The following is a 14,285-nucleotide window of genomic DNA, read 5'->3' as shown; positions in this document are numbered from 1 at the left end:
ATGGAGGGCACCTTTAATTCTAAAGTCTTGCACATTGCATGCAGTTATATGTAGAACATAAAAACAATTATGTTTCATGGCAAAAAAAAATAAAACAAAATACTTAACATAATTAATGAAATGAGAGAATTACAATAATGAGTTAATAGAATAATGTTAATGAGGTTATCGCAACATGTTCTCCATGGGATTGAAGTGCTTACCTAAAGTCTTAATTTGTCCACAGTGGTAGCATACCATGATGGAGATGATGGCAGATAACTGAGCATGCACTACATGGCAAGGCATTAGCAATATGAGCCTTATGGGTGCATGCTAAATGTTAATGAGAGTGCCATGGGAGGCAAGAATATCATTGTAAAATACACTATGAGGAGGAAGCCATAGCTTGGGACACACTGAGTGCGCAGGCAGATGACAAACAGGAGCCCACCAAGTGCTTAAAAACTGGGATTGGAGGATCACCAACCTGGCATATCAACTCAAGGAGCCCCGATGGACTGTGTTCGCCCTCCACGAGAACTCATCTCCAACACCAAATGGTAAGGGGGCAAGGATGTGTTTGTTGGTGTGTGGATCAATGTGAGTATGCGCAGTGAGTGGAAAAGTGACTTTTTTTCTCTTTTTTTTGGTTGATCTTCAGTTGCATGAAGCGTCGGCTGCTTCAACGTTTGTCCACGGCGAGGCGATCTGAGCATTTTCATTAGTTACAGTTTCTCTCACCATACCCCTGTCCCTCTGGTTTTAAATTATGCTTTTGTAACAAAGGTGGGTTTTTCACAATAACAATGTCTGGTGTGTTATTTGGACCTTGTGGTTGACCTTGTTTTAAGGATATCTGTCCCATCAGCCCCAAATATAGGACACCCCTGGCTCTCGGGTGGTGGTGGTGGGTGAGTGGTTGGGGGGGTAGAGTCTGGCTACTGTCGTGTTACCTCACTCTCCAACCAGCCAGCCAGTCAGCGATCCTGACCTGAGCTGCTGCCAGGAGGAGAGACCAATAGGAGGAGGAAAGAACACCGACTCTCCCAAAGAGGCAGGACAGATGCCAAAGTAATTCCGCAACATGTGCTGACATTAAACATTACTGCATATTAACTTTCCATATGTCTTGCAACTCAGCGTTTTCGCGAATGCCCGCAAAGAAGCCCGAGAAAGGCTCTTTGTCTTTGAGCTGTCTGAGGATTAATTTGCTCTTCTCGTATTTCATCTTTCCATCCCGTTAGCGGAGATATGCAAGAGTAGACTGCTCTGCACTACGCGAGAAGGCTTTCAAAGGGGGGAAAAAAGGGGTTTCCATAGCATATTTCCATATTTCCCATTACTAAGGAGTCAAGTGTTTGCATATGAAATTAAAATAAGTAATTTTCTGTCAAATCTACTGCTTCTACTAGAATGGTCATTGACATCTAAGTGTAAGTGACATGTACAGCAATAGCATTACTTCCACTAAAACAATAAAGGAAGAAAACCAAAGCTGTAAAGGAAAGTTTTTAATCTAAGTTAATAGAAAAAAACTTCTGGGTGGGTACTTTTGCTTTAAATATTTGAATAAATAATAGCAAATTGAATTAAACACTTTTCGTTTAGTTATTTTACTGTTGAGCTGTTTTATGTAATTTGTATGACCTTACTCTACTTCCACATTTTAACTATTGTTTCACGTGAAATTTAATGACTTAAAACACAGTTTTACTTACAGCTGCAACCATCACATAAAACATTGCAGAGGAAGGTACACAGGTTTACAAGCTCCTACTACATCCTCAACATAATTATAATAAGGTACAAATATGTGATCTAACATTTCTGTGCTTAATTACAGAGGATTTGGCTGTCTTCCCGTTTCAGCTTTAGGAAAAAGTGCAGAGACTTGCCATCATAAAACCAAAACAGCAACAGCCCTGCTGAAACATTTATGGGGGAACATTAGCCATGAAGTGACTTTTGTTCTGCTCTGCTGTTGCTATGCATTTAATTAGAAATTGGAAACGAAGTAAACCTTAGCACGCTTGGTTGCTCACATTTTGCCAAATCTGAATGAGAAAATTGCTCCTGAAGTATTGCTTTAAACGGCTGAAATTACAACTTGAACACAAGCAAATGGAATCCGGATTGGAGCTTGCAACAAATCCCGTAACGACGCCTGACCAATAAATCTGACAGAATGTGCTACAAATGAGGGATGAAGGCAAGAAAGTGAATCAGTTGCATAGTCAAGTAGCATACACGTGAAATGAGAACAACTTTATTCAGGGTAACAGCACAAACAGTTCGGCTTTTCAAAGTGACGACTCCTGCAATGTAAATAACCAGTTGAGACAGAAGGTGAAAGTAGAGAGGGAGAAGTTCAGGAGACAGGGTTGGATAGTGTATGTAAGAGTGGTGAGGCCGGGGGCTTTCTTTTACCTTGTGCATCTATGGAGGACAGCAGGGCTGCAAGGAAGGCAGCCGTGGCCAGAGACAGCCCTAGCTTCATGTTTAGCCTTAAAGGGTCAGCAGTGCATCAATCAGTCTGAGGACAGAGGGATAATGAGTTTAAGCTGCAGCTCTAGCTCAGTTTGTCTGACTTATTGCTGAGTGTACATTTAGAAGGCCCATTAACTACTATTACATAATGTATGACACATGCTAAAAATTAAAAAAGAGTCATCATCTAATTACGGAATTATAAATTTCCTGGCAAGATGGTAGACACCTTTACACAGTAAGTGCCACACCTTGCTACCTTCAGATGACGCCCAGCCCCGAGGTAGAGACTTTCTGCACTGCAGGTATTCGGTGCTGGAAGGCTGAAAGTTTTAAGGCATGCTAATCTGATTTGATTTTCATGAACATACACTGGAATTTGATCACTTTGGCAGCTCACTGGCTGAGCACTGGGACTTCGAAGGTCACCAAAAAGTCTGATTACAGGTACTGTTGTATTTCAGTGTATTTGGGTAATTTCTATTACAGCTCTTTTTGTTACAGTTGCATCATTCAGTAAAGATTAATTTGCTTTCTTAACTTTGTACACCTTCTCTTTGACTAAATTTAATTCTATATTACTACCATTCCTAAATTAATAAGGGATGGTAGGTTAGCTTTTACGTGGACTTATATATTGTAGGTTTATTTAATAAACCATTATCTCCGCTAAACCGAGATAATGTAGACAGTTTTTTTGTTTTTTTTTTTTAAATAAATAAAAGGGTAAGTAATGCATTTTAGATACATCTACACGCTGTACTGCCTCTCGAGTCTTAAACACGGGCTTTGCGCTCCGCCTGGTGCGCACAAAGGAACATTACAGTTACAGGGGCCGAAATGAATCCCCTGGCCCCTCGGACACAAGGGGCTCATCTAAAAGAAACTAGGAAATCAAACAAAATCATCCGAATTTTTCTTGTCTTGAGCTGTTCAGGCCACAATTTATTATTCATTATTATTATTATTTGCCTTTTCATTCACTTTTCATTTAACAAAGTGATCGAGCGTCTAATGTCTAATCTTGATATTTGACTTTGCTCAACAAGTTTTTTAAAGCCCCAACTGCTGCTAAAATTTAACTTAGATCTATCTAAAATAATCTAAAGTAACTGGTGGCGAAAACGCACCATAATTTAAGACTGCGAAAGAATCACCAATGTTTTTGTGAAGGGGGAAAAAGTTTCTTCTAAATGTCGAAGTAAGTCGTTTATTAATAAAAAGAAAAAAAAAATACTACTCACCAATTCAAGTTCCCCCAAAAAAGATCGAACAGACCAAATGTGAGAGCAGCCTACTTGAAGCCTCCCCCTCTCTGGAAAGTAAATTTCAGGAGCTGCGGCTGGACCCCTCTCTCTGCTCTCTCTCTGGCTACTGGAAGCTCCGCCAGCAGCTGTCCAAGAAGGAAAAGCCTCTCTCCAAGTGGGAAGAATCTTTCCACCATCGGCTACTTAATAGGGGGGCAGTTCCCAACTCTCAATTTACCATCATATGGGCTTCTTACGAAAGCACTGCCTTTCACTTGATATACTATATCCCCCCGCTAAGACCGATTGGAAATTACATTTTTTCCCCTTACAACCCTTTGGTCTGGCGATTTAATGAGTTTCCAGAGTCAATGGGATTTCACAGCAGGGCCATAGTTGGCCAGGCAACCCCGCATGCTGCGGGAAGTGTTTTGTTTGCGCAACAGGCAACCTTATCCAGGTTATTTATTCAGATGGCCACTGGAAAAAATTTCACCCTTTTTTCCGCTTTGTAAAAAAAAATATAAAATATATGTAGGGTCTATATATATATATTTTTTTATATATAACATGACCATGTTTTATAATACTTCCAATATGCTTTAAGACATAGGCGCACGTCGTGAAGTTTAATTTCCAGGTTTATTTATAGAGTGAAGCATCAATGGAGAATTAACTTTTGTTGGGGATGACAAACTATTTCAGCCGTCTACCCAGCTTCTCCCTTCCTGACCGGTAGGTTTGTGGCGCCCTCTAGCGCTGAAAATACAAACTTACACTAGGTAATAACGACATTGGCGTGCGTAATTAAGTAAATAAAAGTAAATAAACACTTCTTGGTTGTATAAAAAGATAAATTTAAACTGATATCTTAAATATAACTTTCTATGTGTAACTATAATTTCTGTATTTCGACATTTACTTATCGCATAGTCCCACAACTATTTGTTCATTTGCTTTTATTTGCAGATATACATAATCATTTTGTATTTCAACTATTTATTCATTTATGTTATGCAAGTACTTATTAATGTGTGTCTGCATTTATGTATGTGTTTTATCGTTTGAGTATCTATATCCATTAACCTATACACCAAATCAGCCCCAAGAATAAACCATCTGACGGTAGAAGTAAATAACATCGACCATCTTGTGATAATTCAATGTCCTGCTGGGCAACTTTTGGACCTAGCATTCATATGGATGTTACTTAAATGTGTACCACCCACCAAGACCAGACCAGACACCCCCACCCCACAGCAACACTTCTTAATGGCAGCAGCCATTCCCAGCAGGATGCAGCCTGACACAGGCACACATTCAAAAAAAAAGGAGGAACAACAAAAAAAACAATAAGAACGGCACAAGGTGTGGACCTGGCCTCCAAATTCACTAGATCGCAAACTTATCAAGTTTCTTTGGGATAGTCTGGAACAAACTGTTTGTGATCTGTTTACTAAATTATGATAATGATCATGACACCTGTAAAAATGAAGCACATTTGTTTGTAAGAGTTTCAAAAAAAAAAAGTGGCAACATTTAATAATATCGGTCTTTATTATTATTTGCCGTTCATGATTTGTACAATCAGTAAATACTGACCTTAAACATGAGTCATACGGTTATCATTTGTAATCAAATCTGCACAACAGAGAGTTGATGAAACCGCACACGGCATCTGTGTAGTTGCTTCAAGTATTGTTGACGATAACATCCAGCACGGCAATCCAGCTTCACTGTGACTTCTTGGGCATTGCAGCGCTCAACAGCTCATAAACAACAAATCCAATCCCTGTAAAGAGATGAAACAAGTAATACACTGGGGTACAATGTACACATATTTTCAGAAATTCAAACAATACATGATTGAATTACAGTAATTCCTTTTTCAAAGATGATTTCAGTGTAACACAAGTCATGGGTATGCAGAGCGTTTTATCCTGAAAACTGAGCAAACTGAGCAAAATGAGCCTGACTCAACAAATCTCAGGCGAATGCTGGCATACCAAACACAGTGAGAGTCATTGTGGCTCTGTAGAGCACAGCGTCCTTTGACCCGCCCTTCAGATGGACGGGCATACCGTTATCCTCCTGTTCAAAGACAGAAGAATGAAGGGAGGTTATTGTTTGAAAAAGATAACCAAGCTTCAGAGGTTTGTGAAGAAAGTTTATCTTCACGTGTTTGAAGTACTTTCAGCTTTGCAGTGATTTTTTTAAAAAAAAACTAATGTGAGCAAAAGTTTCATGTTTCATACAACCATCTCCTTTTTCCGGAGATTTTTTTTTTTCCAGCTCACTGGCAAAGGGTTCATCTCCGGTTAACCACAGCAATTAAATTATGGTATACAGTACAGTATGCAATGAAGCAGTGCTTGTGCTGGGATTTAGCAGCAAGGGTAGGTCATTTGTCAACTACAGCTACAGTAATATCTAGCGCTATGCAAGCTCAGCAAAGCCTACCACACTGGAATGTTGATTTAGCAATGGCTATTTAATTAGTAGGTTGAAAGCATAATTAGTTTAACTCCAGCCCCGGCTACAGGAAAGGTCAGTTACAGTATAGAGTGAAACTCAATGATACTTATCTGTCAGGCTACAAAGAGGATAAAATTAGATTCTGTCCCCAGAGCCTGGAAATACAATAGAAGCTTCAATATTATCATTATCAGTAGTCATTATCAAATGTGGTTCTTCACTTCACGTTAAATCCTCATTAAATTCTACACTAAACACATTTATTTTCTAAAATGTGTCCTAAAGCTCAGAATGTGTGTTGGCCTCACACTGCTGAAAACTATATGGCAAAAACAAAAGCCGCTTTTAGACCACAGGAATCTTTTCATAGTTCCCATTACCCTTGAAAAACCCTTATTCATGGGTCCACACTGGAGGAAGTGAAAATGGTTACACGTTTTAGGTCCTGCTTTAGTCTGAGAACTTTCTGAGCACAAGAGGAACTCAGAGACAAAAGAGTATGATGACTTGTTGCTGGTTGTTGTATACACTTTATGGTTCCTTCTGGTGGCACATATATATATGCCCTTGTAGGCATCTAGATGTGAATACGCATCAAACCAGCTTCATTCCAAAACTATTATAAAGCCTGTGTTTAGATAAGAAGACAGTTCAACCTAAGGACCCGTCTAGAGTTTACACTGGTACATAGGATAGGCCAGGCATGGACAAATTAATCTTACCTGAAACAGTTTCTGCTGTTCCTTCACAGTGTTGCTAATCTGTCTGCGGGCACTGGGGGTGATGGTCCGCCCAGAAAGCTGTCGAAGGCCCTGATTGCACAAGCACTTGCACAGTGAGGATTTAACATATTTAAGCAGTTATGATCTAAGCATGACATACAGTGTATAATAATTATGATTAACTCAGATAATCAAATAACCTATGACAAGAGTCAGTTCGTAATCAATTAGAGGTAAATGGTGACATCTGCTGGTCAAACCTTTACATTGCACAGAGACGTAGAGTTGTCCACTCAGTCAGTGGTGTCACTGACATTTACCGGTGACATTTTGAGTGCGCTTATTCCTGGCCTGGTAATCGGTTTTCATTTACTTGTTACACATGCATAAATTTGGACAGGAAGCCGTAAGGTGGGGAAGTGGATACATAGCTGCATGAATGTTCTCGTCCTCTTCTTTGCATTATTAAGTTATACAAACTTTTCTCGCACTGACCTTAACTTACTTAACTTACATGACTTTCCCTGACTTTCCCTGGCTCTTTCACGAGCATGTATGAACTAAATGACACGAGGACACGTGTAAATATTCGACTTTTCAACGAGTATGTGCTTGGTTCATAAAGTCAACCAAAGTCACTACGAGTATAAAAATGAAAACACTTGTTGCAGTAGTCAGCAGGTGGCTAGCTGGCTCTGTGCGTTAGCTTTAAGTTAGTTATATACAGGTAAGAGTAATATCATATGACCAGCGTAATGCACGTATTTTGTACGTAATTAATAATCTTTACTTAAATGATTTTACTCTTCTCAAAGCTAACATTAGGCTAATTTTAATGAGTTTAAATAGAAACCGCTAGAACCGGGAACCAACTAGACGCTTACGATAATAAGTAATAAGTGATAATAAGTCGCCCCAAACAACATGTAAATGTCTAAGTTGGATTATTTTAGTAAATACAATAAATTAAATGTCTCTCTTACCATAAGTTGCCTGTACATTTTGGATATATTTGTTGAGTAAAGCCTACAGCTAAAGAAACAGCACAAGGACGGACACTGACAGCCTTGATACCCACAATCCTTTACGCGCTCCGTCACTTCCGGTCACGTAAACTGAGCTATTTTCAGTCAATGTTTCCAGTATATTAACATTAATTAAAAAATTGATAAACTAAATATACACATTTGGCAGCTGTTATGGTGTTATACTAAAAAATAGATGACGCCAGCACATCGACCAGGTTCTTTAATTGGACCCTACAAACCTCATATAAAAAAACACGAATTTAAATTTCAATCGTTTTTTCATTAATAATAAATCAAGAACGCAGAATTGGAACCAAAGATGAGGTGAAACATGGGAGAGATCTAACAGATGTTACACGTTTAAAGTGCATATCATTAGGTCAACATCGATGATGAAATATAATTTAACACTCTGGCCACCGTTTTCAAAAATAAAGTATTATTGTGCTCTATTCATCCAGAGACACTGCCCTCTTGAAATTAGGAATACTGGATATAGCTGCATTGTATAATGTTCCAAACTTCATAGATATTGTAATTTAAGAAGCTCAAGGTCAAGTATGCCAAATAACAGACGATAACCATGCTTTTGGTGCTACTTGTCATAAATATTCAATGATTCTCCAAGGATTAAATACTTCTTGCTTAACATCAATGCTTACCATAATTAACAGCAAACTAGTGATGATTATCCAATTCTATATTCAAGGTAATCTCAAAAACACAGAGGTATGTCAGTGAAATATGGTACATTCATCAGCAGGACAGTTTACAGCACATAATATGGAGAAAAAATAAGTTGCATTAAAATTGCATACGTCGTTCAATAATTAAGCCATTCGCAAAGCACTGCTAAAACAAAACACTTTGATACTGTATAGATAAATAGAAGATAAAAAAAAAAAATCCAAAGACAGGAAATGACATTCTCAGTAAATGCAAAGAGACACACAGATGCCCTACACACAGACATAGCTTTGATGAGACACTTCAGACAGAACTGCCGTTACACAGAAGACATTTACAGTGTATTCAAGCTAAAATCAACAAGCAGTCCAGACCCTTACAGGGTCACCCATGCATGCAGAAAGCGGAGCTCCTGATGCAAGAAACGTTTAGTTTGGAATATCAGCACTGTTGTTGCGGGTGTCATATTTATGGTGGATGATGAGAAGGACCACACCCAGGAAGAAGCAGATGGAGCCCACGGTGATGTAGGCGATGCCCAGGAAGGGGTTCTTTCCTCCCATCCAGGAAATGGTGCTCAGGATCATTCGCTTGCGACCATCAAAGCTGAGCACAGGGTAATCTGATCACATGGTGTTAAAGAAAAAAAAATTCAAGGGCAGAGACAGTCTTCACATCAGCAACTAACACATCATGAATGCATTAAGTATAAGCAGTGTGTGCGTCATTGTCTTCCCCCAGTCTTGCTATACTTAGTGAAGCAGCTGTTTTCTCACAAGATCAGAAAACAATCCTTGCAATGTTTGAAGCTGAGCACTTTTGTTCAGAACAATCATTGTCCTATGAGGACCCTCACAGTGTTTGCTCTTTTCCCTGCAGTTTCAAAGGATGCTTCTTCAATGGTTCTGTGAAAGGCTTCAATTACAGTCACTTGTGTACAGCTGGCATTAACAGACGACAGATGAAAAGTTGTTCTTATTCCATAACTTTACACTCATCTGGAGGACTCACACACAATAGTTGCAGCATGCATCAATTTCACAAATTGGGAGCAGAACCACATATATGATGGCAAAACTTATGTCATGCTGACCCCAACGTCCTGCTTTAAGTCAGGACTTGGAATAGGCCCAGGCATCAACACAGCTAAAAATAAATGAGTATGCAGCTGGCCTTATCTGGTGCAAATGCATAAACGTTAATACTTTTCACACCAGCCTACTCCTCTTGATTTCATGGTTGGCATAAAAAGGATACTGTAAGTGATTTCCAAGGTGTATTTTCCACTGGGTAAAGTTGGGGTGGTGCTGGATTTCTTCTGGATGATGCGATAGAGCTTCCGAAAGGTGGGCAATGCTGCGGTGCGCATCCACACAATGAAGTCCTCATTGATGAAGCCGTTGTTCTCAGGATCTGACGGGTCCAACTCGTACACTGGCTTCCTCCAGTTCACCGGTTTAGCTGTGCCTACCCGTCGAGACAAGATTAAGATTAAGCCACAGAAAGTTGAGCGTTAACTAGTGTAAAACATCCTATGTACAAAAATCACCTTGGAAAGCCACAGTAAGGTTGGTGTTTCCACCAGGATTCCTGAACTTCACGTGCTTGTCCGTCCACCACGCTATTCCCTTCTTTACCAGCGGAATTGTAATTCTGCTGCCATTGGGATTATTAAGATAGAGCTCCAGAGTGTCTGCAACGTAAAAGCATTACATTCAGCATCATTTCAGCTTTAAGTACATACGGCAAATGAGCTAAACTTCTGCAAACTGAAGTCAAGGGGAAGTCAGTGGACTTCAGATGAGTACATGAACAGGGTCAATGTTTGGAGAGCTGATGGTAAAAAATGACTCACCATTGAAAAGGCTGTTAGCTATTGCCCCACATGGAGCAATAGGAAGTCCTTCACTTGACCGGTACGGCTCACACTCCTTGCTGGGGTTCTGTTAAAAGCAAACATGTTCAACAAATGGAGGAGACATTGTACTGAATTCTCTGCACGATAGATAGACGCAAAACAATTGTTCTAGTTTACCCGCAAAGCCGATGCGTCACCGTTCAACTGGCTGTCATCTCTGGACTTCACGTAGCGTCGGTGGTTCTGATAGAAGTTGGATAAGCCGTAGTACATAAAGACGTTGCTCTGAGAGAGAGGAGAGATGGCATTAGATGCAAACTCATTTAAAGGACAGTAAGTAGTTCAGTAAGGTAAAACAAAAAGGTGAGTTTTGAACTCTAAAACATAGGTCTGGAGTGGACGGGGGGTGCAGGAGGGGTCGCAAAATATTTAGTTGATTAGACATTTTTTATATATATATTTTTTAAATTTCCCCCACAATTTTCTGGCACCAAAAGCTTTAAAAGTCTGAAGACTGCACACTTCAAAACCGCAATAATCAATGGTTATAAGCTTCTAAATAAACCTCGAGTGTTCTTTCTTTGGACTCAAAATAGCTCTTAATGGTCAATCAATGTCAAGGCCACAGATTTGTTCCCCTTTTTTGCCCGAGCAGCACTCTCAGTCTTGAAACTGAGAGCATGTATTATTCATTAGGTCTACATTACTGGAAGTCACTGTAGAACCTGAGCTCACCTCAAATGGCTGCTGTAATGTGAAGTCCATGGAGCAGACGCACGGCGTTGTGCTGTTCCAGCTGACGTTCTTAGCACAGGTGTAGCATGGACTGTCAATGTCCACACCGGTGTAATCAATCTGAAAATGAAGAGCAAATAAACGTAAAAAGAACTGAATTTAGTGAACACGCCCATAGCTAAAAATAATTCATACCTTTATTTAAACTGTTACAACTTCCCTGCTGATACTTCCTGTTTTCATTTCATTAACCTACAGCATTGCAGGCAATGTTTTTCTAATATTTTGTCAAAGCTATTGCTACAAATGGGTTGCTACACCAAAAGGGTCTTTTAAAATGTGCATTTGTGTAAATGATACGTTTTCAACATTTGATCTGTTTGCAACATATTATATTTACGCTTAATTAAGATGGGCAACAAAGCTTTCAATGTAGTATTTACTTACGGGAGCACTGCTACAGTAGAATGCATTTGGTGTAGCGAGCCAAGGCTGAACCTGATCGCTTTCAATTTGATTACTTGGGAAACAACAGTACAGTCGTGGAAATAGAATATATCAATTTAAAATAAAACGTCAAACAGCTTAAACTCAGTATTCAAAGTGTTTAATTTTATTTCCCCAACTATAAATAAAGGGGAAGTATCAATACACAACATTGTTCCTATTCCTACTATCTGTTATAGTAGAGTACACTGGATTTACTACCAAGCTGTTAAGTTTAACTGAGTTTAAGCGGGGGACGCATTTGTCGTAAATGTGTCTTACTTGAGGTTTACAAGACAAGACTTGTTGATGGTTCTGTCTCTGTGTTGCTAGGAACCACGGTTCATGAGACGAACCAGACCAGCAGCAGGTTTAAAGTTAGCTCGGGTTAGTTTGACAGGCGGACATTGCTGTAGCGTACCTCGAACTCTTTGATGTTGTTTGATGTCACATACAGGCCGATGCCAATGGGGATGAAAATGAGACCGATGACGAAGAAAGCGGGCAGCACGGTGCCTGCTGTCAGGATGGGCTGCCAGGCGGGCAGTCTCTGCTGTTTGAACGCTGTGTTGTCCGGCTTTTTACTTTTCACAGCCCCGGGGCCGCCGTGACTCGAAGCACCCGACGGGTGTCCGTCCTCTTCCTTAGCGTTGTAGCTTGACGCCATCATGGCTGCAATCCGCTTCGAGCAAAATAATCCACTTTAGTCGACAGGCGGACGCTTCCCCGTTAATCTCACGCGGCGAGTGGGGGACGAAACGCGAAGGCAAAAGAGGTAAAACTGTACACGGAGAGAAAACTTCCCCCGGTCTTATTCTAATATCTACTCATAGTGGTATTGACTTCGTCTTGTTTCTCACCCAAGAAGAAGCCGGAAGCTTCTGAGCCAATAGGATGGTGAAACGTAGATGTTACGTCATTGTAAAATGAAGTGTTGTGGACAAACACCGATGTCTAAACTGACAACAACACTGACAACAACACTGTTTTATCAGTGTTGATATTTACCCACAGTTTAATTTATGCTAGAAATATGTTTTGTTTGGTTACACTGAATATGATAGAAAACTAAATTCCCAGTTTTATTTGATTAACTTGTTTATTATTTTATCAAAATTTTACATACACAAATCTAAATTTTCTGGTAAGAAACCAAATTTCCTGGAACTGTCTGCATACATTAAACAATATATCTCCTCCCTTTGTGATTGTGAAAATTAAAAAGAAAAAAGAAAAAGCTGTTAAAACGTATGTAAGCTTTACAAAATTGTTACTGAGTAAATTTTTAATTTATTTTTCTGTCCTGCTGTTAACCCCTGGCGTGTTCGATTGTTTATGGTTGTTTGTTTGTGTATTAATGTTGTATACAACATTTCATCATCATTGTATACACTGTTGTCAGTCTTATGTATACGCTTGTTGTCAATAAAGTTTATAAAAAAAACACTGAAGCATCAACCTTAACCTCATAATTATAGTCAATATTTAAATTCACTGTTTCAAATTTACTAACTAACCACCAAATATTCATTTTAAAATTCGTACTGATTAGAAAATACTGAAAAAAAATTGAAACCCTAAAGCGACCAAAACAAGAAGTTAATAATAAATATAATATTGCCTGAACTATTCAACCTCAGACCCTTTTATTTAGTTTTTGGGCATTTGTACTTTTGTTCATATTTTGTCAATAAAAAATAAAAAAACAGACAGACACTGATACCACAACTTAGTCTTTTCCTTCACTGAAAGCCACCACGCCCCAATTAAAACTTATTCTTTTAAATTAAATTTCTTAAGGAAAATAAGTGCAATTTGGCCTCATTACTGTCTGCCGTTCAGTCCTGGGTCTCATTGCTGTGTTCGCTCCATTTCTTAGTGGGCAAATTAGGAATAAAAGTTGATTCATCAGTCATTGAAAAAATGCAGTTTTCAATTTTTTCTTTACAAATTCATGTTGTGGGCATGATGAGGCCAGATCAGTCCATTATTTATGGATTATATCTAAATTCTTCTTGAGACAAAGTCCTCCTCCAAAGCAGATGGACACACTGAAGATACAGACATGTTCGGCACATTTGGCACAGTGGTATGTTCACAGCTTCTCAAGGAAAACATAGAAAATGTAAGTCAGTGATATTTGACTATGTGAAGAAGATGAATCATGCTACCAAGTGAAATTTGCATTTGTGATCTGGCAAACAAAAGACACACTCTTGTACCTGGAATCTTCCACCTGTGCATGGACCTGTTACTGTAAGATTTAGTCTGTTTACATTTTATTATAGTGGCACCAATAAGTCTAAGAACCTTTGTCATATGATCATAAAAAGAGGGAAGATGATGAAATGAAATGAGATTGGAAACCTGAAAATGTTATTTAATTTTGCACAAACGCAGACATTCAAGAAGCAAAATATTTCAAAGCTACTAGTTTGGTGGTATAGAAATTCACCTGACTCGTTTCCCCATATTGATACAATCAGTTATTGTAATGTATTTAATTCTGCTTCAATGATTTCATTGTATTTATTTATTTTGTTTATGCAAAGCACTATGGTCAACGGGTGTTTTATGT

The 14,285-nt window shown here is 39.0% G+C and overlaps 3 protein-coding genes across 5 annotated transcripts in view; all 3 read right to left on the bottom strand.

Annotated features, from left to right (window-relative positions):
* Positions 1 to 3,909, bottom strand: part of col12a1a (collagen, type XII, alpha 1a) — a 52,646-nt gene extending 48,737 nt beyond the window's left edge. For all 3 annotated transcript variants that reach the window (XM_047610428.1, XM_047610426.1, XM_047610427.1), the window contains exons 1-2: positions 3,714 to 3,909; positions 2,410 to 2,515 (exon numbers count right to left, since the gene is read on the bottom strand). In XM_047610428.1, coding sequence (XP_047466384.1) covers positions 2,410 to 2,479 — 70 coding nt within the window. In that variant the 5' untranslated portion in view covers positions 2,480 to 2,515; positions 3,714 to 3,909. The remainder of the gene's footprint in view (positions 1 to 2,409; positions 2,516 to 3,713) is intronic.
* A 1,345-nt stretch (positions 3,910 to 5,254) lies between these two features.
* Positions 5,255 to 8,041, bottom strand: LOC125023659 (cytochrome c oxidase subunit 7A2, mitochondrial-like). Its single transcript, XM_047611075.1, has 4 exons — positions 7,897 to 8,041; positions 6,914 to 7,003; positions 5,723 to 5,807; positions 5,255 to 5,508 (listed from the first exon to the last, which is right to left on the bottom strand). The coding sequence occupies exons 1-4, from the start codon at positions 7,912 to 7,914 to the stop codon at positions 5,450 to 5,452; spliced, it is 252 nt and encodes an 83-aa protein (XP_047467031.1). The 5' UTR covers positions 7,915 to 8,041; the 3' UTR covers positions 5,255 to 5,449.
* A 105-nt stretch (positions 8,042 to 8,146) lies between these two features.
* LOC125023658 (cell cycle control protein 50A-like) lies at positions 8,147 to 12,601 on the bottom strand. Its single transcript, XM_047611074.1, has 7 exons — positions 12,129 to 12,601; positions 11,222 to 11,341; positions 10,664 to 10,771; positions 10,484 to 10,571; positions 10,178 to 10,321; positions 9,886 to 10,095; positions 8,147 to 9,250 (listed from the first exon to the last, which is right to left on the bottom strand). Exons 1-7 carry the CDS (start codon positions 12,375 to 12,377, stop codon positions 9,057 to 9,059), a joined length of 1,113 nt encoding a protein of 370 aa, XP_047467030.1. The 5' UTR covers positions 12,378 to 12,601; the 3' UTR covers positions 8,147 to 9,056.
* Positions 12,602 to 14,285: the final 1,684 nt, after the last annotated feature.

This window comes from Mugil cephalus, chromosome 17 (genome assembly GCF_022458985.1).
Source record: "Mugil cephalus isolate CIBA_MC_2020 chromosome 17, CIBA_Mcephalus_1.1, whole genome shotgun sequence".
NCBI lineage: Eukaryota > Metazoa > Chordata > Actinopteri > Mugiliformes > Mugilidae > Mugil > Mugil cephalus.
Note: the sequence above shows the minus strand (reverse complement) of the source record. Positions and strands in the feature narration are given on the sequence as shown.